Below are 26,443 nucleotides of genomic sequence, written 5' to 3' on the forward strand. Positions count from 1 at the left end.
TTAAAAGCAGATGGGACCATGGGGTCTGGATTCTGTTGGGAGCTGTTACAAGATTCAGAGTCTGTCATCCTGGAATAAAACTCTGGATTAAAACTCTACAATAGAATCCTCTCCTTTCTCTTCACCGTCCCCTGAACCTTTTCCACCAGAGGTAAACTGAGTTCCTATTTTGCCTGGATTTGTTGTGAGTGCCCAGCTGCAGCACCCAGCTGGCCAAAGGTGTCTCTGAGGTGAAAACACCACAGCTGCCGCCTTTGGTCCAGCAGCCAGGGTCACAGAGCCAGGCACATCCCACCCAGAAATATTGGGATTAATATTTCATATAATGCATGGATTTGCTGTGACCCAGGTGCAGGACCCAGCTCTTGGCCCTGATGAGCCTCCTAGCACTGGCCTTGCCCCATGGGTCCCCAGACCCCTCTGCACAGCCTTCCCAGCCTCCCAAAACCACCACCCAGGCTGGTGTCTGCCAGCTTACCAAGAGTGCACTCCACCCCCGTCACTGTGATATTTTATGAAAAATCCCTTTGCCAGGATTTCTTCTCCTGGCAAGATGAGAAGCCTCAGCTTCTCCATGTTTTGCTCCTCTGGAAAGTGATTTGGAGAATTGTTTACACAGCATGTGAATTGTTTTAACTTAATGACCAACCCCAGTCCAGCTGTGTTGTGACTCTGGTCAGTCATGAGGTTTTATTATTCATTCTTGTTTAGCCTTCTGATGTCTCCTTTCTCTTTCTTTAGCATAGTTTTAGTAGATCATTTTCTTTTAATATAATAAAATAATAAATCAGCCTTCTGAGAACTCGGAGTCAATTCTCATCCCTCACCTTGTCCTGGAACCCACACAACACCACAATTGTTGACTACAACCGCCCCATCCAGATCACTGGTGAAAGACACAAAAAAGGACTGGTGCCAGTACTGAGCCCTGGGCAACACCAGTTCTGATGGGCCACCAGCTGGGTTTAACCCTTCCCCACCCGTACTCAGCTGGCCAGGCTGGTTTGTACCCAGGGGAGGGAATGCCCATCCAGGCCAGGAGCAGCCAGGAGAGCACTGTGGAAAATTGAGTCAAAGGTTTTACTGAAGTCCATGGTTCAGTGGAAATTAAGGGGTACAAGGAAGGGAAATACCAACTTTAATTAGGGAAATCAGTGTCTTACAATTAGTGAAAGAATGTGTAAAGCAGATTAACAATACAAATGGTGCAGAACTACCACTGCTGCAGAAAACTCTGAATTAAGCCTTGCTGTCCTTAATACTGTGTTGCAACTTAGCAGTCAGGCCAGAGCCAGCCCCAAAGCAAGGCAGCAGTGCAGATCACTCAGCCCTGCCAGAATGAGACCCAAACTCCAGGGTCAGCCTGCTCACAGATGTCACACAGATGTCCCCAGCATGTACTGAGCAAAGAGACAGGAGGGTCATCTACACTTCACCAAGACTGATCCTTCAGCTACTCTGACTACAGCATGGCATAAACCAGGAATGAGTGGACTGCTGTTGTTGTGGATGGCAAAGAGTAGGTCTTTATCTGCCTCAAGTGCCTTTTAACAGAATCTTCTAGCCCCAGCTTACATCACAATAGGAGAATTTCTCCAGAAGTACTGCTATAATAAACTTCACTGCTCTGTGGACTTCACACCCTGCAACCCACTTTGGGATATGGAAGTGGGTCAAGGGAAGCATGTGGATACATTTTCTGTCACTGTGAGGTGATGAAACTGCAATTTGCTGTACAAGGGAAGAGGTACTGCTTCCCCAGGCAGAGCAGGCAGCTGGGATATCCTCAGTGTCCAGGGAGGGAACACCTGAACACCAGCACCACCTCATGGGATCAGTGAAAGAAAACCACCCTGGTCTGAGGTGAGCACAAGGAAGGCAACAGCTGAAATGCTCCTCTGGACTAAAGCTGAGACTAAAGCTCACACAGGCATGTACCACCCAGCTTTCCTGAGCTCAAGCTTAGATGGGCACTCAACCAAGGCAAAGCAGTCCAGGGGCCACAATCTGATTGTCACCCTTTCCTCTAGAGGCTGGCAAAGCAAGGTTCTCCCTCATCCCTGCCACAGCACAAGGGGAATGGAACCCTGGAAGGGTGTAACTCTTTGGATTAGACTCAGCTGAAGGTACTGACACATCAACTTGCTACCAGCCACAAGAGAGGGCAGAGTCTCCAAGCAGTTTGTATTCAGCACCCAAAGATGCATCTTCTCCCACAACCACCAAGACCAAGAAAGAGACTTTAGCTCTTCTGCTTTGCCTGTCATCATGGGGAAAAACAGGAAGGGCAACTTCCAGTACCATGGAGGAATTCCAACAGCATTAGGACCTGTTTCCTGCTGCCACATCTCTCAGGGGAGAAGACATGACACCCCCAGCTGCTTTGCCAGACCATGCAAAGGGAAGATGGGCAACTCCACAGTCACAGTCCTGTGAGGGGCTCCTGCCCTTCCCCAAATGCAGGTGATGTTAACATTCAGGTGGCAGTAAGAGGGATGATTCCTAAACTGGGGATGCACACAGTGAGATACGGGGGAAAGGACTGCTCACCCCCTCTGTATGTGGATGGGGAAGTGGCAAGGGGCAGGGCTCCCCTCTTTGATGGGCAGCCACGTGAGCTCACACCATCAGGGCCCAGCCCAAGCAGGGAGGCCTCAAGCCACAATGTCCTTCAGAGCTGCAGGCAGCTCAGGGAAGATGAAGCTGTAGCCGCTCTCCAGGGTGCGTTTGGGCAGCACCCTCTGTCCCTCCAGCAGCATGGCTGCCCTCTCTGCCCCAAACACGGCCCGCACGGCCCAGGCGGGCACCGGCAGCAGCGCCGGCCGGCCCAGGGCTGCCGCCAGCTCCTGGGCAAAGGTGCCATTGGAGGTGCCAGGCGAGGATGGGGCAACGCCGTTGAGGATGCCTCGCACAGACTCCTTCTCCAGGGCGTGACACACGATCCCAGCCAGGTCCTGGATGTGGATCCAAGGGAAGGGCTGCAGTCCAGAGCCCATGGGGCCTCCGAGTCCCAGGCGGAAAGGCAAGAGCATCTGAGAGATTGCGCCGCCATCGCGACCCAGCACCACACCTGTGGGGACAACAGAGTGACACCAGGTGCCCCTGCCAGAGGGCAAAACCCCCTTCACACCCACACCTACCAGCAGGAGAATCCTTAAGGGGCTGACTGGCTGGAACAGCACCCCAACAAGGAGAGACAGAAGAACTGGTGCCCTTTACCCAGCTCTTCCCACTCTTGCCCCAGCAGTAAAGCAATCACCATTAATAAGCATGATGCCCCAACTCACCTGATCTCACCACAACACCACGAGTTGGGCTCCCAGGGATGAGAGCTGCAGCCTCCCACGAGCTCACCAGGCGTGAGAAGAAGTCAAAATCCCCTCCTGCACTGTCTTCAGTGTACTCAGCTGTGGGGCTGGGGCGGTAAAAACCTGCAGGGTGACAGCAGAAAGGGGGTCAGGGTTGAACAGGCACACCAAGCCCCCCCCTTCCCCATCAGACCATCTTCTCTGCCTCCAGGAGCCCAGAACTCCTGTGAGGAAAGGCTGAGAGAACTGGGATGGTTCAGCCTGGAAAAAGAGACCAAACTGCAACCTTCCAGTATACCTGAAGGGAGCCTACAAGAAAGCTGGAGAGAGACTACAAGGGCCTGGAGTGCCAGGACAAGGGGGAATTGCTTCAAATTGAAAGTCAGTTTAGACTGGCTGCTAGGAAGGAAATCTGCCCTGTGAGGGTGGGGAGGTCCTGGCACAGGGCGCCCAGAGCAGCCCTGGCTGCCCCTGGATCCCTGGAAGTGTCCAAGGCCAGGCTGGATGGGGTTTGGAGCACCCTGGGACAGTGGAAGGTGTCCCTGTCCATGGCAGGAGGTGGGACTGGATGGGCTTTAAGGCCCCTTCCAACCCAGACCATTCTGGGATTCTGACCACTCCACCAGGGATCCCTCACATGAACAGCACTGGGTCTCTGATGGCAATGCTGGCAAGTTTTTGGACTACAATGTGCTCTACAGGTTCAGCAGGATGCACTAACACTCAGGCAGCCCCAAAACCCAAACAGGCCTGCAAGCAACACACTGAGGTGGCTGGAAGGTGCCTGCTTCAGTATTGGGCATCCCAGAGGATAAACCATGGCAGCTTTAATGATAAACCTCAGGTTTAAAGACTGCAGCAAGCAGAAGTTGGAGATTATGCAGAGGGCTTCAGCTGAGGCCTTACTGACATAAATTGATTCTACAAGATGCCTAAAGGCTTTCACAGGAAAACACAGAACTGCCCTAGACAAAGCACAGGGAATCAAATTCCTCTCCAGCAGCACTAAAAGCTTATCAAGGCTTGCCTAAACACAGTGACACTGATGGCAACAAAGCTGACATTTCAAGGCAAGAAGGTGCTCCTGAGGAATTGTGTTTCTGTCTGCAGGTAAGGCCTCTCCAGGTCAGCATGAGTGCTGTCTTGGCCAAGCCCAACCAATACCTACGCCAGTGACGAGGACCCAGGCACGGGGAGGCTGCTCAGCAGCAGCGATGGCTTTGGCCAAGGCCTTGGTGGTCTCCACCCGGCTGCTGACGACCTCCCTGCAGAAGGCATCATTCCACCTGGGAAAGGGAGAGCCAGGGATTAAACACCTCACAGGACACCCCAAGGAGCACTGCCACCAAGGGGGCCCCGGCCAACACCAGCTCACAAGCTCAGGGTGATGCCTCAGGTTTTGGCTTTTCTATTTTTCAGGTTCTGTGCTGCTTTAGTGGGTGGGTCTGGGCTTCACATCAGGGGATGGTGAGCTCTGTGCACAGAGCAGGGAGACAAAACAATTCCTGCTCCAGCTGGGGACCAAGGACAAATGATCCAAATCTCAGGCCCAAGAGCATAAACAGCTTGGGCTGAAGAGAGAAAAGCAAGCAGGATGGGGCTTCATGGGTTAAATCTGTGATGGACAATTAATTCCAATATGCAAATGGTGCAGAGCTTATAAAAGTGAGAGACCCCGTGACCAGTGGGGCATTTTGTCACTATTTTGGGTGCAGCCCTGGCTGGGCCCTTGTGCTGCCCAAGGTGGATCCATTGAGGCCTCCTAATAAATCCCTGCTCTATTCTTTAGCTCTGTCCAGTCTCTGTTCTAGGCCAGGCTTAACAAGGCATTAAGGAGAGGTCACAGGAACTCCCCTCACCCCTGAGCAAAGGGAGGACACGTCATCTTTCAGCACAAAGGCAGGGGAACTTTGGGAGATGGTGGCTCTTCACTTTCCTTACAAGACTGTGGGGTTTGGACTGGCTTCAGACAAAGTCAGCAGAGGAGCTAGACACCAAAGCTGGTGTTCTTCCCAGAAGTCAAACTCTGGATGTAGGCATGCCACCCAATGTCCTTTTGGAAATGTGGAACTAATGGTTCTGGCCTCCAGCTGTAGATACAGGAGGAAACCTTTCTTCCAAAGATCTCTCAGAACCTACCAGGCCCACAGAAATGTTCTGGTTACTTGAGGGTGCAAATGTCAACAGCTGGTTAACTCAAGAGCTTTGTGGTCATGTTGTTTCCTCCCTTTCCACATTCCCTGACAACACTGGCCTGTCTTGCCTCCACCTTGTCCCAAGAGCACTATGGAACATCAAGTTACCTGCGGAAAGGGTTGAGGACATTTTCACCAGCCAAGTTGACCACAGCTTCGCACTGGGGCAGCCCGGAGTGGGACAGCTCCTCCTAGGCAGGAGTGACAGAGACATCACACATCAGGCCTCCCCTCTGCTCAAGCCTTCCCTGCAAATAAGCAGAGCAGGCTCCCAAGAACTTCAGCCAGTTTCTTCCTGACATTTGGAGAGACAAGCATGAATGGATAAGGCTTTGCTTCTTGGTGCTACAGCAGTTACCCATTCCAGTGACTGTGACCCATTTAACACCCAGCAAAAGGACATCCAGAGGAGCCAGACCTCCCTTGGCAGGGTCCCTCCATGCCATGGAAAGCCAGGGCACGCAGCCTGGTTTCTCAGCCCTGTCACATTCCCCCTGCTGTGACCACTCTCAGCTCATACCCAGCTGATCCGATCCTTGCCCCCTCTTCGCGACACATGGGTCACTTGGTGCCCTCGGCTCCGCAGCAGCTGGGTCAGGGCTCTGCCCACGAAGCCTGTCCCACCACCTGGTGAGAGAGCCAGACAGACAGACCGTCAGGGCTGTGTTCCTGTGCCATCACCCCTCTGCAGCACAGGCGGCCCGTGCCTGGGGCTGCATCACGGCAGCCCCCATACCCGGGGGGGAAGCGGCGGCCTGGCTCCAACCCAGCGGGCAGCACCCACAACCCAGGCCCGCCTGGCCCTTCCCCAAAACTCCGTTCTGCTCAACACTCCCGCTCCCTCATGGGACCCGCTCCCTCACGGCCCTCGTTCCCTCAGGCCGCAGCTCCCTCACGCCCCACTCTCTCCGGCTCCCGCTCCCTCAGGGCCTCCGCTCCCTCACGGCCCCCGGTCCCTCACGGCCCCCGCTTCACACCTTCAGACCGCCGCTCTCTCAGGCCACCCTTCCCTCACGGGCCCCGTTCCCTCAGACCTCCGCTCCCTCACGGGCCCCGTTCTCTCTCTGTCCGCCGCTCCCTCACGCTCCCGCTCCCCCAGGCCCACACTCACCCACCACCACCCGCATTGTCGCGCCGCGCATGCGCCGAGCAGCGCCCCTCACGCGTGCGCCCCGCGCCGCGCACAGCGCCCCCCAGCGGCGCGGAGGCCCTTAAAGGGCCAGCGCATCCCAGCGCCGGGGCCGTGCCCGGGAATGGGCGGCGAACCGGGCTGGAACCGGGCTGGGGACACGGGGGGAGTCCCAGGGCTGAGGGGACACTCAGGGAACGGCCCGGGGCTGAGGGAACACTCGGAGAACGGCCTGGGAGCAAGGGGACACTTGGGGAACGGAGCAGAGCGGGGCTGAGGGGACACTCGGGGAACGGCCCAGGGCTGAGGGGACACTCAGTGAACGGAGCAGAGCGGGGCTGAGGGGACACTCGAGGATCTCCTGGGCCCCTGTGCCTGGCTCGGAGCTGAGCAGGGCAGCACCCGGACACAGCAGCCCGGGGAATTGTCAGGGCACTTGATCAGTTCGCTAAAAGCGCAGGAGTGAACGCCCAGAGAGGCTCTGGCTGCTCCGTCCCTGGCAGTGCCCAGGGCCAGGTTGGACAGGGCTTGAGCAGCCTGGGACAAGGGAAGATGTCCCTGCCACGGCAGGGGTGGGGCTGAGTGAGTTTTAGGGCTCCTTTCAACCCAAAACAGTCTGAGATTCTATGATTCTGTTATTCTATTAAGTGTTTTTAATATTGCTAGTAGAAAACAAAGAATGGTGCATTTGGGGCTGTTCTCATTGACCCTGAGCCTCCCTTCTCTCTGGCACCCACTTGCATGTCTCCTTGGGGTCATGGAAAAATAAATTCATTCAAGGATGTGATTCTGCCGCTGGGCTTGAAATGTCTCTTCTGAGATGCCATGAAACACACATTGGAGACACAGCCTCCCACCTGCAGGCGGCTGGAGCAGCCTTTGCTTCATGCAGAGTTGCCCGTGTTGTCAGCTCCTTTTAGCTGTGTCCTGTGAGGAACAGAGGGTGACAACAGCCTGTAGGCAAGATCTCTACACACTGGAGGCTCTTCTGGAGCAGGAACAAATGGCAGAGATATTTCCACCTACCTATCCAGCTTAGTCCATCCATCCATCCATCCATCCATCCATCCATCCATCCATCCATCCATCCATCCATCCATCCATCCATCATCCATCTATCCATCATCCATCTATCCATCATCCATCCATCCATCATCCATCATCCATCTATCCATCATCCATCATCCATCTATCCATCATCCATCCATCATCCATCATCCATCCATCCATCCATCATCCATCTATCCATCATCCATCCATCCATCCATCATCCATCATCCATCTATCCATCATCCATCATCCATCTATCCATCATCCATCCATCCATCCATCCATCCATCCATCCATCCATCCATCCATCCATCCATCCATCCCTCCATCCATCCATCCATCCATCCATCCATCCATCCATCCATCCATCCATCCATCCATCCATCCATCCATCCTCCTTCCCCCAGCCCCAGTCTGACACTCACTCACAGAACCATTAAGGTTGGAAAAGACCTCCAGGATTGTTGTGTTTGACTGAACACCACCATGAGCTAAATCATGGCACCAAGTGCCATGTCCAGTTTCTTTTTGGGCACTTCCAGGAGTGGTGTCTCCCTTGCTTCACTAAGCAACCACAGCTCTCCTTATCCCTCTGGCCACCAGCTCTATGAAGGTGCCATGTCCTGTGGTTAGGAGAAGAAGAAATGGGTTTTCTGCAAGGAGCCAGCCTGGAAATTTGAGATGTAAGAGTTATTTGCACAGGAAGGCACATCTCTGTGCTCCACTCTTCTCTGACTTAATTTAGCTGTGGATGTTCAGAGGGAGAATGCCTCCACCTGAACTGGCTGTGTGCCAGAAATAAGTGCCAGAATCTGAGTTTGTGTCCTATTTTTACATGTTCAGTACACTTAGGTGTGGCAGCAGATTCTTCTGCCAGAATCTGAGTTTGTGTCCTATTTTACATGTTCAGTACACTTGGGTACTCTTCAAATTGTCCAACCCATCGTGTTAATTATGGCTTTAAAATGCTGGTATCTTTTGAATGGCTATAAGAGGCCCCTAAATTATAGATCAGATGGATTGTAAATGTCTAATTATGGTTAAATGAAACCTCACTATCATCTGCTCTAGAAAAGGAATAAAGCTAGCCAGAGAAGAATAAGAAAAAAAGAGATACTTTTGTTCACAGTAATGTAAAAGAAAATGTCAAAATTGTGTTTCACTGTGATCAGCCATTTAACAGATGTATGGTCTTGACTTACTTAATTGACCTTACTTTTAAATTCTTATTTTTATTCTGGTTTTATGTGTAAGCACCAATGATTTAAGTGTAATAGATGTAAACGTATGAAATAATTTCATAGAAATCAAACATATTGCCCGTTGAAGGATATCCTATCAGAAATTGTTTAGTTGAAATAACAATCAATAGAGTCTCATAGATTTGTTTATATATCCTGCTTTTACTGACCATCTAGAAACACAAAAGACTCTTGAAAGCAGGTCCTGATGTCCTTTGTCTTACATCCTGTCCTTTATTTTACATTCAGGTCCTGATGTCCTTTATTTTACAAATTGGACATCGTGCTCATTCTCGACTTCAGGAAAGGTGCTTAAAAAACCCTTTTCTTTTAAACTGTTTTTTCAGAGCCCCTTTTACCTCCCTGTTTCGGAGGGTGTAAATGAAAGGGTTCAGCATGGGAATAACCACAGTGTAGAAGATGGAGATGATGTTGCTCTTGCTGGGTGAGAATGCAGCTCCAGGCTGAGCGTACATGAAGAACACTGTCCCAAAGAACAAGCAGATTGTCACCATGTGAGAAGAGCAGGTGGAGAAGGCCTTGTGCCTGCCTTCAGCTGAAGGCATTTGGATGATTGTGGCGATGATATAACCATAGGAGACAAAAACCACCAGGGCAGTGCCCACAATTATTGGTCCACACACAGCCAGCATTACGAGCTCATTGACAAGGGTGTTGGAGCAGGAGGTGTGGATCACTGCAGCAACTTCACAGAAGAAGTGATTTATTTCTCTGTGCCCACAGAAGGACAGACTGAAGGTGAAGCCTGTCTGGATGGTGCAGTTGATGCAGCCTGACAGATAAGAGCCCACCACCATGAGCACACAAAGCCTCCTGCTCATGATGACCTGGTAGAGCAGTGGGTTGCAGACGGCAGTGAAGCGATCGTAAGCCATCACAGCCAGGAAAAAAGCTTCTGTTGTGCCAAAGAGAGAGAAGAAGAACATTTGGGAAGCACAGCCAACGTAGGAAATGCTCCTTCTGCCCAGCAAGAATGCCAGTGCTGCCCTGGGAGTGATGACAGAGGAATAACAGATGTCCAAGGTGGACAGGTTCTCCAGGAAGAAATACATTGGGCTGTGCAGGTTGGGGTCCATCCTGATGACGAGGATCATGCAGATGTTTCCCACCACAGTGACAAAGTACATTGTGGAGAAGAGAACTGAGAGAAGGACTTGGGATCCTGGGTGGGATTTGAACCCCACCAAAATGAACTCACCTATCCTGGTGTGGTTTTCCATCTTTGCTTTCCAAAATGAAACAAGGATGCAGTGGATTGCAGATAGTTTGCCTGGAGAAGCAATTGTATGAGAAGACAACAATATATGATATCATTATATATGATATCAATATATATCAATATATATCTCAATATGTGATATCAATACATATGATATCAATACATATGATATCAATATATATTATATCAATATATATCTCAATATGTGATATCAATATATATATATATGATATATGAAACATAAGAAATATAATAAAATTAATGCTCATTATAAATTATATGTATTAATTATAGAAAATAATATAAAATAACATTTTAGTATTTAAAATATTAATATAATGTAAATAATATATATAGCTATAATATTGTAAGAATTATTAATTAGATATAATTAATTAAAATAATATAGAGGATATTAATATCAGCATTCATATTAGTAATAAATATAAATAACAAATTCATATATCAATATTTTTATAATAATTATGATTGATATATAATGTAATATATTTTATATAGTATATACCATAATATATTAATTATATTCTATTTATATTATTATAAAATAATTATTAATTAATAAATTAAATGGGATATGGGAAAAAGTATAAAATTTATTGATATATCATATCTGCAGATTTTTGTCAACTATTACAGGGTAATTTGTAAGCTAATAATCCTATAATATTATCTTCAATATAAAGAAACATTCTGCATGCAGCTTATCCAACCTATTTTAATTTAATAAACTTTACAACCAACTAGGAACAGACATTTCATTCTACAGTTGAAGACCTATTTCAGATTTAACTGGCAGAAAAAAAATTCACCCTAAGATTGCAACTAACCCACAAGATTATTCTCCCCTAAACAAAAGAACAAGGAAAAATGCTACTTCAGATGATGCAAAACAATTGAAAATATGAGACAAGAAATGTTTTAATGTAGATAATTGTTTTAAAAAATTCCAACTCTATTATTTTCTAAAAAGCTGAGTGACAGAAATGATATTTTATTTGCTTTGCTGTCATTTCCATTAGATCCTTTTTCTTAACCAGCATGTACCTAATCTTTTAAAAGCATCGAATTAATTTTTAACAATTTCTCCAGCTATCCCTCCATGGTCCTTGAAATGCAACCTCACCTCTAGGTACCCTCAGAAGGTATTTAATATATTTAATCCTTTGTTCTATTTAATCCTTTGTTCTTATTTACCCACGAGTCTTAGGAAAGGGAAATAAATTTGGAGAAAGATTTTTTTTTTTGTGTAACCTTGCTCATCAAGTATTTTTGCTACTTTTCCTGGGGATTTTTGTGTGCAGAGAGCTCAGTTTTAGGCAGTCAGGTCAAGTATCCAGTCAAAGCCTTTTCAAGCTTGTTGTCCACAACTTTCACAATCCCTAAAGCTTCCCATATTGTCAAAAGAGAGAAATAGATGCATCCACATTGTGATTCTTCTAGTGCCTCTTCAAAACAGGGGAAAAACTGTCCCTGAGAAGTAGCTGTTTTTGATAAAAAAATTAATAAAGCCAGCCAGAAGAGAATAAGAAAAAAAGAGATACTTTTGTCCACAATAATGTAAAAGAAAACATCAAAATCCTGCGTCATTATGGTCAGCCATTTAACAGATGTGTGGTCTTGGCTTATGTCATTGACCTTATTTTTAAATTCTTATTTTTGTTCTGGATTTATGTGCAAGTGTCAATGGTTTAAATGTAGTAGGTGTAAACTTATGAAATATAATTTCATAGAAATCAAGCATATTGTCCATTGAAGGATATCCTACATCCTATCCAAAATTGTTGTGTTGAAATAACAATTACTACTGCTTGAAGAAAATGCTTTTTTAAAGAGGGTAACAAACAGCTCAGCTAAGAATGAAGATGCTGGAGATACTTTTTAGCCAGTGAGAAAGGAAGATTTTTGATTCACCTGAGAAGTCTCTGGATCTGTCTGCCCCTTGACTGATCAAACAGAAAGTGTAGAATGCAGACACATTAAAAACTGGCTTCCTGATAATGTGCTTAATTTCCAGAAGAGCTAACTGTATACATAAGCCCTGATTACTACATTCTATATAATGAAAGAAAGAGCAAGCAGAAACTCTTAATCCAGTTCTGTCACCACAATCAACAAAGCAAAGCTCAGATTTCACACACCACAATACACACATACCTCGCAGTACAGTTATTAAAGCCAGGTTTGGTTTTTTTTGGAATTCAGGTTTCTTGAACACATTGCCAAAAAATACTGAACATTTTTTCTACTCAGCTGATTTTTCTCTTGTAACCAATACATCACTGGCCTTTCCTCTGACTGCTTCTAAGAGCATTCTCCTTAGCATGTTGCTTATATATACTTTAATAAGTGTACATAAAAAACACCAGGGATTCAGTTTCCAGAGTCCTGGACCTTCACAGCAAACATCTGAAATCTCAAATGAGATATTTTTCCCTTGTGCCATTTTCCTTTGCCTGCAAAATAAGAAAAATATAAGGAATAAAATAACAAACACAAACCATAAAGTGTAAAGCTGTTTCTGTGTGTCTTCTGCCCCTACTTTTTTCTCTGCTTCTTATGCAGAACCCTTCCTGCCCCTTGTAGATTTTTTTTTCTGCTAAACAAAACACTGTGGACCTAATCAAGACCTCATTAACCATTAGAATCTGCTTCCTTGTGTTGTAGTTGAGACAGAGACAACACAAAGCCACACACTCCATTTTCAGAAGGCTTCTAAAACTGGTTTTATTATGGACTGCATGTTTATTATACATTCTTACAAAGCTCATAAGTTTACACTTTACTCATTGGTCACCAGAGACAAACAAAGTGCTCATTGGTACAGGCAGTTGATGTTTCTCTTATTTTTCCTTCTTTCTTTCTTGGTTTCTCTGTCAAGGACCTTGGTAGGAAATTCTTTCAGGGGTAAACATGGATCCTCTCCTCAAACTGCTCTCTGGCTCACAGGAGTCACTGTAAAAGCTCTTCCAGATTATCAAAATAGAACAGACACCCTTGCCTTCTCCCCAGGCAATAATGCTTCTTTTCTCTGAACAAAAGCAAGTTTTCACACAATGTGTTCTCTTCTCTGACTCCAGGAGTGCACTCACCTCTGAAACTGAGGAGTCTGGTCCAGGCGAGGGCCCAGCCTCTACGGGAACCCTGCTCTGGGGTGAGCAATCACCCCAGGAAGGGAAAAACCTCTCCCAGCTCCTGTTTGGGTATCTCACACACCCCAGGACACGGCTGCTTTTCAAAAAGCAAACTCGCATTCTTCTCAGCACAGGAGTGTCACGTTTAGTTACAGCAAACTACATTACATTTTCTTTGTTTTGGCATGTGGTTTTAAATAAATCTGCATGAAATAGATGTTCCTGTTCTTGATATAACGGCTTCCCAAATTTTGTGACTGAAAATTGATCAGTGTCTTCTAAACCAAGACTATCTCACATTTGCATACATTCCTATCAGTATATCTTATCTGCAGGCAGACAGTGAGATTAAGAGAAAAGGAAAGTTTCTCAAAAGCTGAGATTGGATTTAGTTTTACCTTCTTTACTTGTGGGTAGTGACTTATTTGCAGTATTTTAAAGGTGCTTGACTTTGTGAAAGTGTTTATTAGGAAAACTTCCAGAAATAAGCCTAGATGCAAGAGGGAACTTGCTTTCTCAAAAGGTTTGTGTAAGACTTTTCTGTATTCTCTCCTTCCCTAAGGAACCCCTGTAGAATAGGTTATGAGTTATTTGTTTCAGGTTATCTAAGAATATTATTAATAGTTTACATAAAGCCCATAATAATTGGATGGTAATCCTCTTCACAGTGTATTTGAAGGATTTCCCTGACATTATTTCAAAACAATCACTTCAGATCAGTGCTTTAAAACCAGTCAATGTGTGTAAAGAAATCACTGCATTCAAGGAACTTCAAACCTTGCAAAATTTCAATTAAAAACTCATGAAGGAGTTGTGGAGCTGAGACAGAGGCCAAGTGACAATGCAGCTGCACCATGTGAATATTCACATTATACCTTCTCTAATGCCATATCAGAAACATTTTCTTCTTCAGAGGATGGTTCCTTTTATCCTACACCAGGAATCTAAGAATGTTACAATTATCCATCCTTTTCTGCTGCCTATTTCTCTCAAGGGATAATCACAATATCTTGGACTAAATTAATCACATCTAGCTGATTTTCACATGCATTTTACAGTGTTTTCTGGACTCTATTCCATCTACAGCAAACAAATCTGGGCTTTAGTTTCCAGCATTTCCAAACACCTTTAAAAACAGAGCAGTCATTCAGCTGGAGACTTTTAAGAAAGGGTGACAGCATAGATTCTTAGGGGGAAAACAAGCAAAAAAACCCCAAACCCACACACCTCATGTCAAAACCATAGTATATACATAAATATATCAAGGTTTAGTTCAAGAAATATGAGCAGTGGTTGCATGAATTAAAGTTTGGACCTCCTGACTTCATCTCCTCAGCGCTCCCAGGGGATCTTCATGAGCAAAGCCCCTTCTGTGGGACTCTTCAGTTGATTTCTTTGGTGTCTCTTCTGCAAGTAAAAGTCTTCCTCGTGGCAACCCTGACTTCCTTGTTTCTAAGGCAATATATGAGAGGATTCAGAAGTGGCACAACCACCGTGTACAGGACTGACACCAGCTTGTTGGCACGGTAGGTGTACATGAGCTTGGGGTGGGCGTAGGTGAAAAGAGTGGTGGAGTAGAACAAAATCACCACGGCCAGGTGGGAGCTGCAGGTGGAAAAAGCCTTTTGCCTCCCCTGGGAAGAAGGAATCTTCAGCACAGTGATCAGGATGCAGATGTAGGAGGCCAGCACAGTGCACAGAGGCAGCAGGATGACCAGCAGAGCCAAGGTGAAGTCCACGAGCTCGGCCAAAGAGGAATCGCTGCAGGAGATGTTCAGGAGGGGGGAAATGTCGCAGAAATAATGATTGATTTTGTCCACATCACAGAATGAGAGCCTGGCTATAAAGCTCAGCTTGATGGAGGAGGTGGTCAAACCACACACCCAGCAGGCAGCCACCAGCTGAGCACAGAGCTTGTGGCTCATGATGAGGGGGTACCTGAGGGGTTTGCAGATGGCCACAAGGCGATCGTAGGCCATCGCGGCCAGCAGAACATACTCAGTGCAAACAAGAGTCACAAAGAAATGCAGCTGTGCCATGCAGCCCTGGAATGAAATCCTTTTGTCACGAGACAGGACATCTGTGATCATCTTTGGCTCAATGACAGAGACATAGCAGATCTCTAAGAAAGACAGATTCCCTAGGAAGAAATACATGGGTTTTTGCAGGCTGTGGTTATTTCGGATGGCGAGAATGATAAGGAAGTTTTCCAACACAGTTAATAAATAAGCCAGAAGTAAAGCAGAGAAGAGAAGCAGCTGCAGTTCACCAGTGGTTGGAAAACCCAGGAGAATGAAATACAGGACTTTGGTTTCATTCCTCCCACCCATTCTGCAGAAGAAAGATGAACCTTATCCACCTGCAATAAATTGATACAATGACACCTGACTACCAGGCTTAAATTCATAGCCATAAGTTACACAACCACTTAAAGACTCTGTAAAAGCTCAGTCATATTTTTTTTTGGCTGGGTTTTTAGAAATGAACTTTGTGAAATTTATCTGTTCAATTCAGAATGTTTCATTTTAAAAATTAAAGCATCCTTTTTAATTTACATTTCGTGGAGATAAATATACATTACAGAACTTTGTGAAATTTATGTGCTCAATGCAGAATTTTTCATTTTAGAAATTAAAGCATGCTTTTAAATTTACATTTCATGGAGATAAATATACATTACAAATTTACATTTCATGGAGATAAATATACATTACAAATCTCACCTTAGACAAATAATGACTGATGCTAATATATTTTTCATCCAGTATAAAGAAGTGACAGGTCATGAGCTTATAGACAGACATTCACATTTCCAATGCTTTAGTTTCTACATCTAAGCATTTCTAAAGTTATATTTTATATTTTCCAGGAACTCTAAGAGAAGTGTGAAGCACCACAAGGCTATATTCATTTTTAAAATAAAAAACCTCTCCAAACACACCTGAAGGAGCCCACTAGAGGTTTCTGTATCTGGCTCTGAGCACACTTACATCTACACAAATCTATTGAGATGGTACACAGAGATCTCAGATACAGCATAAGTGCAAGCAAATTCCAATTCTAGGTCTGGTTTGTTTGCAGCTAACTCAGATTAATCCTTCAAAAAGAAGAGTGGCTCAGCCTGTGCTGCTAAAACCAAAACTGTTCTCAACCTTCTGTAGTGGGAATCCAGTGGTCCTGCAGAATGTGATCAGTAGGGTACAGCTGGATGTGGACTGATATGTCAGTGCTGTGATTTATACCAGCACAGAGAAATCAACTCTTTATTTACCTGTGGTGTCTCAGGAGGTCTGATTCAGAAATTGTAGTAGCCTCCCAATGGAAGCAATCACAGAAAGAGGAGGGATGTTATTGTTTCCTCTGTGATTCCATGCAGAGCAGAAGAAACTCTGAAGGTTTTTTTCCTGAGACACTGAACAATGAAAGAATAGCAGCTGTTGTCTGCTCATTTTTATAGGGCAGAGGAAAGTAAAAACACACCCTGAGGCAGAGGATATGGCAGTCTTTTACCAAAACGTAACCTAGAAAAATATTTTAGTGCCCAAATCTAAATCAGTGACCTTAACTGATAATCACATTTGGAGTGAGTGATTTTGGATAAGTGTAGTTTCACCCACACTGGAGTTATGTGTACAATCTTCAGAGACACAAATAGCCAAGCTATGCATTTTCTGAATTTTATAATACGCTGCAAATATGTTCAGAGCAAAGGGAGGATCAGAGTTAACATTGATCTGTCCCCTGATGAGGTCAGCTGCCTCCCAAACAGAGCTGAGGAGCTGCTGCAGGACTCTGTAGCATGAAGAGTACAAAACCTGATGTGGTCCCCTCCATGCTGCCAGGGGGAGCAGCTGTTTGTAAAATCTCCCTCCACTTGGTCTCATATTAATTAGATATCTTCCTTAAGCCAGAACCATGACTAAAATTACATTCATACAGTGAGAATATTGGGAGTTTAACATCTAGGAGAGCTGGAATTACAGAAGTTATTTGGCTGTTGGGGCATAGTTTGATTTATTTTGCAAATATGTAAGAATCTAGTGACATTTGACATACCCTATGGTGTGCTGCTGAATTCTAACTTCTGGCCAAAGCCACATGTGCATGCTCAGGAATGTAAGGGCATCTCATGAAGAAGACAACTTTAAAATAATGTCAGTGCATGGAGAAGGGAGAGTAGTGTTAGTTCTTACCTCATTTCTGTGAGGCTGGTGAGGGTCCAGCTACCATGGATCAATTTTGGGAACCCTGCAATTCAAGGAAAATGTGGATGAACTAGAGAGGTGCTTACCAAGGCCTGCTAGGATGTGAAGATATGAGTCAGGGTATATGAAGCATGAAAAGAAGTTATTTGGTTTGCTCAGTATGGGGTTTTGGAGGCTGTGCTGTGGTCTAACAGTGACAAGCTATAAAAGGGGATAAAAACAATGATTTGCAACTCAGTAGCTGCTATTTGGGCCATTAGATGTGAGGTCAGGGCAGTGCTTAAACAGCTTCTCTGAGAGATTTTAGTACCTCTGACATTTTCAGCTCTCAGCTAGACCAAGGCACAGCTGATGTAACAGAGACATGGGCAGAGTTGTGCTATAAAAATATAAATTATAAATATATTCACATGTGGAATAGTGCACCCAGCTCTTGGCTCCCCAGTGAAGAGTGACATGGATCCATTCCCTGGATAGAATTGAACACATTGCTTAATGTTGAAATCTGCTCTGTGGGTACCTACAGCCAAATTCACTTCCCTAAACATCCATTTCTGTTGCAGTTTGAGGTGCCACAGGCTTTTCCACTTAACATCCAGATCAAAGAATCATACAAAAACTTGGGTTGCAAAAACAGCTTTAATTCCAGAATATTTTAACTGACTCTGCTGTCACAAACATATTTCAGGGTGGTCAGGTTTTTCAGGGACTTGTGAAGTCAAGCTTTGCAAAGCTCAGAGATTTCATGACCTTTCTGGGGCTGTGTTGTGGTGCTTCATCACTCTATCTTATCTAAATTTAATTGGTTGGAACAAGTTCCTGTTGCTTTTGTCTTTTCAGTCATGCCCAATTAAGAATTGCCTCTACCTCCTCTCTAACCCTCTTCAGGTGGTGGCAGACTGCAGCTAAAAACCTCCTCAACATGATCTTTTCCAGACTTAAAAAACTGCTCCCATCTGTCTCTGGGTGTGCTCCCACCCTTCTGTCATTTGGTAACTCTCTGCTGGAATGTCCATTTTGTCCTTCTCCTCGAGGGAAGTGCCAAACTGGACACAGTAATGTTGATGTAATCCTGGGTAACAAACAGAGCCCAGGATCATTTACCATCAGGCCTGCTGGTGCAAGATTTTGTGTCTGTGTGTTAAATTACCTTCACATTCTTCCTGACCCTCTCCTTTGAATGTTCCTTTAGGAAAGATCTGTGTTTAGGCAACTGATTGTTCTCTCAGTGCTTATATTTCCTTAAGTAATGTAGAAGGACCACAGGAAAATAACATTTAAAAATCAGGAGGCTCATTTAGCATTTAAAATGGAAATTGAATGGTGCAAATTAACTCTCTTCCCCAAACATAAATGTTTGGTTTCTGAATCTGAGCTACTTCCCAAAGTTTCATTTGAAGTTAATGAAGAAGAAACTTCTCTGTGGTGGTTCATGGTCTCCTATCACAGCTATCTAAAGTGACTGGTTTTTTCTGAATTACTGAAGTTCCCATCCTCGTTCCCATGAAGAAAGTTGACATAACTATTTATTTGGTGTCTCAAGTTCTTGAATCCTAGTTTCATATTCAGTTGAATCAAGGTCAGAATGCAATTTTATTCTTTGATGCATACCCAAAAAATACATTCAGAGAAGACAATTATGTTTATTGCCTTTTCCACTCCTTGGGAATGATGAGTGATGTGTTCAGTTAGAAAAACCTTTTACATTCACATAGATTCAGAGATTTTAGCTGAACATGCAGATTAACTCCAATTACCAATAACTGGAAAACCCCAATAACCCTTTCTGTCAAAGTAAAAATCTTATTAGGTTTTCATAGGATTCAGACACATTCAGCTGGAAGATCCTCTCCCAAGCATTCATTAGTGATCAGAGGCAGAAACTCTGGAGAGAGCAGTCCTGCTAAACAAGACCTTCAGTAAAGTGTCCTTCACCTCCTGGTTCCTCAGGCAGTAAATGCATGGGTTTAGCATTGGGGTGACAATGGTGTAAATGATGGAAACCAGCTTGTTGAGATCCCTGGAGCCTGCGCTCCTGGGCCGAGCGTACATGAACAGAGTGGCTGAGAAGAAAATGATGACCACAGCCAGGTGAGAAGCACATGTGGAGAAGGCTTTCTTCCTGTTCTGAGCCTTGGGGATGAGCAAAACAGTTCTGATTATGCAGGTGTAAGAAACGATGATGACAGAGAGGGGGATCAACAAAGTAAACAAGGCCGAGATGAAATCCACCGTCTCGGCAAGGCGCCGCTGGGCGCACGAGAGGTTGAGCAGCGGGCTGATGTCACAGAAGAAGTGGTTGATGACCCCAGGCCCACAGAAGGAGAGCTGGGAAATGAAGGAGACCTTGAGCACAGCTATGAGGAAGCCAAGCAGCCAGGAGGCCACGGCCAGCTGCAGGCAGGCCCTGTGGCCCATGGCGAGGGCGTAGTGCAGCGGGGCGCAGATGGCCACGTAGCGGTCGTAGGCCATGGCAGCCAGCAGGACACACTCAGTGCACACCAGGGCGATGAAAAAGTACAGCTGGGCCATGCAGTTCATGAGGGAAATGTTCTTGTTCCTCACCACCAAGGTGAGCAGCAGCTTGGGAACGGTGACTGAGATGTAGCAGGCCTCAAGGAAAGCGAGGTGGCCCAGGAAAAAGTACATGGGCTTGTGGAGCTGGGGGTGGGTGATGATCAGAGTGATGATGACCATGTTCTCGGTGACAGTCAGCAAATACACAGCCAGGAAAATGACAAACAGCACAGCCTGCAGCTCTCTGCTGGTGGGGAATCCCAGGAGGATGAACTCATGGATGTGGGTATCATTTTCTTGTGCCATGATGACCTTGAAGACATGGAATGTTGTGGTATTTACATTTTCTAAGAAATCCCTTTGCTCAGCATTTTTCTCCTGAGAAGCTGAGAAGCCTCAGAGAAAAAGGAAAACAATAATTATTTTATCTGCTTCTCCTGTGTTTTGCTCATCTGGAATGTGTTTGGAAATTGTTTACTCACAGGTGATTGTTTCATTGGATTCTGGTGTGAGTTGTTTTGACTCATTGGCCAATCAGTGCCAAGCTGTGTCGAGACTCTAAAAAGAATGATGAGTTTTCATTATTATCTTTTTAGCATTTGGTAAGTATACTTTCTGTATAATATAATATAATATAATGTAACATGATGTATTGTAATATAATATAATATAATATAATATAATATAATATAATATAATATAATATAATATAATATAATATAATATAATATAATATAATATAATAATAAATTAGCCTTCTGAGAACATGGAGTCAGATTCATCATTCCTCCCTGCCACGAAAATCCCTGCAAATACAGTAGAATGTATGAGGAGCAAAAAGGAAAGAAATAAGGGAACATTTTGTATTATCTCCCCCAAGCATCCTCTTCACGCCTGACTTTCAAATACACAGTTTAACTAGACATTCCACACCAGTTATTTAATTGACATTCCTTATTATTTAACCATTCCTTATTATTTAACTTCTGAATTCTATTTTTTTTTTTGTGGCCTACAGCAGGATTGGTGATTCAGATCCTGCCTCCAAGAAAATATTTGGGCTTCACTGAATTCTTCACAGACCTTATCTTCACTTAAAACACAGTCAGAGGGGAAGAGACAACGTTATTAAATGTGTATTTGATCTCAGTTTGAGCTACCCCGCAGACAAGCACAGTCCTGCACTCATGCACAGCAAACTTGGCTTGAGCTGTTTCACATCTCCCTTGCTCCTGAATATTTGCAGAAGAAAATAAGTGTTTGTTCTCCCACACAGAGCACTTTCAATAAGTTTGCTAGGGTTAAGGGATTTATGGATTTGGGGTTTTCTTACGAAATTGGAAAGGACCTGTGCAGCTGAAAATTTCTCTCATTTTCAATGGATTGACTAAAATAGGCCACTTCTCCCCCAGATAACAGTTTTTACATAGTTTTAGGCTACAATAATTAAAGTAGCCATCCATCATTTCTCTTTTGCATTAATTGATAGAATTAATCCTAATTTTTCACAAAATACCTGAAGTTTGATGTTTATGCCTCTTATTTCCACTTCTTAGGGAAGATTTCAAACAACTTTTTTTATCTATTCCTGCACATTCCTATCCAATACTCATCTGACTTTCTTGAATGATATTCAGTATTTGTTATTCACAAAATATTTTTCATATAAAGCATTAAGAGAAAAAAAATCCATTTATGTCCTGAAGAGAAGGAAATATATATTTTTGTGATATCATTATTCATTTGTCTTTGGGTTTCAAAATATTTATTTCAAATTAGGATTTTTCTCTTTCATATGGATAATCTGTGTAGAATCAATCTGATTACATAATTACTTATTTCATTACAAGTGCATCACTGCTTCCAGATAATAAAGTGACAGAATACTAAATACAATTTCATTTCTAAGGATGGCTTTCACATCTCCCAGCCTTCCATGAGATTTAAGCTGTGGTAAATTCTGACAGGAAGGGCGGGTAACTCATTTTCCAGTGTAGCCAGTAGAGATTCAAGCAGTACAAGGGAAAACCCTAGTTTAAGTGATTTAGCATGCTGTACAATACAAACCATAATTGAAAAGTGCCTGAACCAAAAGGATATCAAAAAGAGAAAAGAAAAATTATAGTTCCCCATTCTATTTAAAAATTCCAGATCTACTTTAAAGTACCTTAGGATATTGACTGGCAGTACTTTCATTTTAAATTAAAATAATTTAAACTGTCAGAACTGACTGACACTACTTTTAATTTTAAAAGGGTGATTAACTGGAGCATTTCAGGTTCCTGCCCTCAACTAACAGATCACTCTCAGGTGGCACAGAAAGAAAATTTCCATGTTTCAAGAATGAAGCTTTTCAATGTAAAAATAATGATGATTTTTTTACATTCTAGTCCACTGAAAGTAGAATAGAAATGCCTTTTTTACCACATAAACATGCTCAGAAGCACTGCTATTGCATAGAAAACACAGAGACAGAGTGAGGGAAAGGTTATATTTAACTTATACTCTCAACAGAGGTTGTAAGATTTTTAAAAGCACATAAAGTACAATAAGAAATTTCCATATTTCTGGTCTTTTATTCTGTTAAATCCAGCTCTGCTTTCCTTTCCAAGCAATCTCTCTCTCTTCTCTCTCACACTTTAACAAACATGTCCATGTTTCTCTTGAAAAGTGCTCACAGCATCCCAGAATCACAAAATCACAGAATCAGAGAATCCTAGAGGGTTTTGGGTTGGAATAATTTTGAAGCCCATCCCAACCCACCCCTGCCATGGCAGGGACACCTTCCACCATCCCAGGCTGCTCCAAGCCCCAGTGTCCAGCCTGGCCTTGGGCACTGCCAGGGATCCAGGGGCAGCCCCAGCTGCTCTGGGCACCTGTGCCAGGGCCTGCCCACCCTCCCAGGGAAGAATTTCATTCCAATATCTAATCTAAACTCATTCCTTTTCAGTTTGAGGCCGTTCCCCCTTGTCCTGCTCCAATTCCTGATAAAAACTGGGGATGCCATTTCCAAGACACTCACAACTTATCTTGGAATTCTTAGAGCTCAGGTGAGATCAGATGAGAAGAAACACCTCTAACAAACCTAAAGAAAAAGAAATTAAAGGCTTTTTGTCTAACAAGAGATCATATCTATGTTTTTCTCGCTTCCATTTAGCTAAACCTTACCCCTGTGCTGTTCTGTTTCTCTCCAGTGGCTGGAAGCTGCTTTGTTGGTGGCTGCTTTGTTAGAATCAGAGAGCACAAACAGTTCCTGCAGGCTTTTGTCACTTCAGCTGAGCAGGAGATTTCCCAGGATGCCAAAATATCTCCCAGTACATTATCCTTCAAAGCCCAAGAGAGCTGGGAACAGAATTAGAGGGAATAATTTCCCCTCTTTTTTCTAAACCTCATGGAAGGTGTTGCTTTGCTGCTGTTGGTTGTTTGCTTGTTATTTTTTTATGTGCTAACTATTGTAGCACTATTCATATTTTTTTTCTTCCTCCTCCCAAGTCAGTGCTGTGTGTGTGACAAGGCATCAGAGCAGAACTCAGGACATTTGTACCTTGCTGGTGGCTCATGATGGGGAGCTCTGACCAGTCAAACTCTTCACTTATCAGTGCTTTAGTTTCTCCATACATTGAATTGTGGAAGAGGTTTTACAGCAACTTCTGTGAGCCAGGGAGGAGTTGGATCAGAGGATCCATGTTTATCCCTGAAAGAATTTTCTACCAAGGTTGCTGACACAGAAACCAAGAAAGAAAGAAGGAGAAATAAGAGAAACTTCAACTGCCTATTCTAAACCTCATGGAAGGTGTTGCTCTGCTGCTGTTGGTTGTTTGCTTGTTATTTTTTTTATGTGCTAACTATTGTAGCATTATTCTTTTTTTCTTTCTCCCTTCTCCCAAGTCAGTGCTGTCTGTGTGACAAGGCATCAGAGCAGAGCTCAGGACATTTGTACCTTGCTGGTGGCTCATGATGGGGAGCTCTGACCAGTCAAACTCTTCACTCATCAATGCTTTAGTTTCTCTGTACGTAAAATTGTGGAAGAGGTTTTACAGTAACTTCTGTGAGCCAGAAAACAGTTGGATCAGAGGATCCATGTTTACCCCTGAAAGAATTTCCTACCAAGGTTGCTGACACAGAAACCAAGAAAGAAAGAAGGAGAAATAAGAGAAACTTCAAGTGCCTGTTCCAATGAGCACTTTGTTTGTCTCTGGTGACCAATGAGTAAAGTGTAAACTTATGAGCTTTGTAAGAATGGTTAAAAAGCATTCAGGCTATAATAAAAAAGAGTTTAAGCCTTCTGAAAATGGAGCGTGTTGCTCTGTGTTGTCTCTGTCTCAACTCTTAAATTAAATTATTATTGCACTGGTGTTGACTATTACTTGAGGTTCCACAGAGGCAGTAGTACTCAAGAATTAAGTAGCAATAATATTTTAGGTGTGAAAGCCACCATTCAGAGGGGAAATCCAACTCCTTGAACGTGCCTCCAGCTTAGAGTGAGATACAGCCCAGAGAGAAGACACCCAAACATTCAATAAACACATATATTTAATCAATAAAACCACTTTTCATCCCCTTAATTTTGTCTGGTCCCTGCTTTTAGGTAACCCACAAATGTTTCAGTGTCAGAGAATAACTGCCTGCTGCAGGTTTCTTGTTGTTTCCCCATTGCTCAGGTGACAGCACTCCCACAAAAGGTGAGGATTTGGGTGGAGGTTCCTGCTGGCCCCGAGCCCAGGGCTGACACACACAGAAGGATCTGGGAGCTGGTACTGGTTCAGCAGGGCTGGGAGCAGCAGAGAACAGCAGCTGCTGGGCTGTGAGCATTGGCAGAAACACAGGTAAGTGCTGGAACCCTGGACACTGAGAATTTCAGACTTTCTGTGCTGCCAGGCACTGACCCCCAGGAGAACACTGCATTTGACCTGAGGCCATGGAGAAGCTTCCAAAATTGAGTGACAGAACTGGGATTGTGGGTGTGAAGTTTGAGTAGAAGTGTGTGACATCACAGGGTGGAAAACTTAGAGTTTGGGGTTTGTGAATATAGAAATAAATAAAGAGCAAGATGGAGGTTTTAGGGTGGTGGCTGGTCCTTCTCCTCCTCCTTTCTCCTCCTCCTTTCTCCTCCTTCACCTTCTCCTTCTTTCTTTCTTCTCCTTTCTTTTTCCTCTTTCTTTCTTTCTCCTCCTTCTTTCTTCTCCTCCTTCTTTCTTCACCTCCTTCTTTCTCCTCCTTTCTTCTTCTCTTTCTTCTTCTCCTTCTCCCCCTTCTCCTTCTCCCCCTTCTCCTTCTCCCCCTTCTCCTTCTCCCCCTTCTCCTTCTCCTCCTTCTCCTTCTCCCCCTTCTCCTTCTCCTTCTGCCTCTTCTTCTCCTCCTTCCCTTTTCCTCCTTCTCCTTCTTCTCCTCCTTCACCTTCTCCTTCTTCTCTTCCTTCACCTTCTCCTTCTTCTCCATGGGTTTGGGTGGTTTTGTGTAATTGGATTAAAAAATCCACATTGTGGGCCACAACTGGTTGGTTATTGGGTTAAAAGTAAAAATAATTGAGGTGTCATTTCTCAATTGGATAAGTTTTTTTTTCCCCTAAAAGACCTTGTAGAGAGAGAGATGGGGCCATTTTGTAGCTTATTAGTGAAATGCTGTAGAACTCATGGCTTGTAAGACTGAAATGTAATAAGAAATTAGGCTGAGAAAGGGGTGACAGCAGGAGGAGATGCTGAAAGCTGGGGATGGTCAATATGGACAAACAGAACGCCCCAAAGTCTTTTCAGAAGGCTGGCACAAAGGAAGATGTGGCTGAACCCCAGCTGTGAACAGCCCCACAATGGATGGAAAAGCTGACCCAGAGAAAAGGAGTGTGTGACCTTCAATTTAGGAAAAAGAGAACTGCAGCAGTGAGGGGCAGAGCAGGAAACACAAGGAAGCAAGGTCAAAAAGGAGAGCTAGACAAAAAAATATAAATTAAATAAAATAAAATAGAGAGAGAAAGAAAGAGAGAAAGAAAACAGAGAAGGGAGGGAGAGGAAGAAAGAATGAAAAGAAAAGAAAAGAAAAGACAAGACAAAGAGCAGAAGAGCAGAGAGGGCACTGGCTGGGAAAAAAAAATAAAACCTGATTCAGAGAAAATCTGAAATGTGAATTATTGCTTTGAACAATTAAAAATGCTTTACTATGCTATTGTAAAATGAGAGCTCAGTGTTGAAAGATGTAGTATGTGTTATAAATACCTAGATGTAAAACTTTCCATCTAGCAAAACTAATTTTTCTCTGTATTATGTCCAAACCTGCAGTGCAAAACAAAACTTACCCAGTATTTAATAACTGCAGTGTTTGCTGCTTTTTTGGGTTTGTGTTTGTTTTGGTTTTTTTCCACTTTGCTCTCAATCCAGAGTTCACAATGGTTTTTTTTTGCAGCACTGAGGAG

The 26,443-nt window shown here is 44.1% G+C and overlaps 4 protein-coding genes across 4 annotated transcripts; all 4 read right to left on the reverse strand.

Annotated features, from left to right (window-relative positions):
- Positions 1–1,115: 1,115 nt before the first annotated feature.
- On the reverse strand, positions 1,116–6,652 carry SDR39U1 (short chain dehydrogenase/reductase family 39U member 1). The gene is made up of 6 exons (XM_066567061.1): positions 6,615–6,652; positions 6,024–6,130; positions 5,612–5,694; positions 4,473–4,594; positions 3,288–3,431; positions 1,116–3,070 (listed from the first exon to the last, which is right to left on the reverse strand). The coding sequence occupies exons 1-6, from the start codon at positions 6,643–6,645 to the stop codon at positions 2,655–2,657; spliced, it is 903 nt and encodes a 300-aa protein (XP_066423158.1). The 5' UTR covers positions 6,646–6,652; the 3' UTR covers positions 1,116–2,654.
- Positions 6,653–9,222: 2,570 nt separating this feature from the next.
- On the reverse strand, positions 9,223–10,167 carry LOC136567166 (olfactory receptor 9S13-like). Its single transcript, XM_066566666.1, has one exon. The coding sequence runs from the start codon at positions 10,162–10,164 to the stop codon at positions 9,223–9,225; it is 942 nt and encodes a 313-aa protein (XP_066422763.1). The 5' UTR covers positions 10,165–10,167.
- Positions 10,168–12,269: 2,102 nt separating this feature from the next.
- LOC136567167 (olfactory receptor 6Y1-like) lies at positions 12,270–15,645 on the reverse strand. Its single transcript, XM_066566667.1, has 3 exons — positions 14,732–15,645; positions 12,724–12,773; positions 12,270–12,280 (listed from the first exon to the last, which is right to left on the reverse strand). The coding sequence occupies exons 1-3, from the start codon at positions 15,643–15,645 to the stop codon at positions 12,270–12,272; spliced, it is 975 nt and encodes a 324-aa protein (XP_066422764.1).
- A 3,738-nt stretch (positions 15,646–19,383) lies between these two features.
- On the reverse strand, positions 19,384–23,255 carry LOC136567168 (olfactory receptor 6B1-like). Its single transcript, XM_066566668.1, has 3 exons — positions 23,206–23,255; positions 20,520–20,595; positions 19,384–20,432 (listed from the first exon to the last, which is right to left on the reverse strand). The coding sequence occupies exon 3, from the start codon at positions 20,341–20,343 to the stop codon at positions 19,384–19,386; it is 960 nt and encodes a 319-aa protein (XP_066422765.1). The 5' UTR covers positions 20,344–20,432; positions 20,520–20,595; positions 23,206–23,255.
- Between the last annotated feature and the right edge of the window lie 3,188 nt (positions 23,256–26,443).

Source organism: Molothrus aeneus, chromosome 28, assembly GCF_037042795.1.
Source record: "Molothrus aeneus isolate 106 chromosome 28, BPBGC_Maene_1.0, whole genome shotgun sequence".
NCBI classification, from domain to species: domain Eukaryota; kingdom Metazoa; phylum Chordata; class Aves; order Passeriformes; family Icteridae; genus Molothrus; species Molothrus aeneus.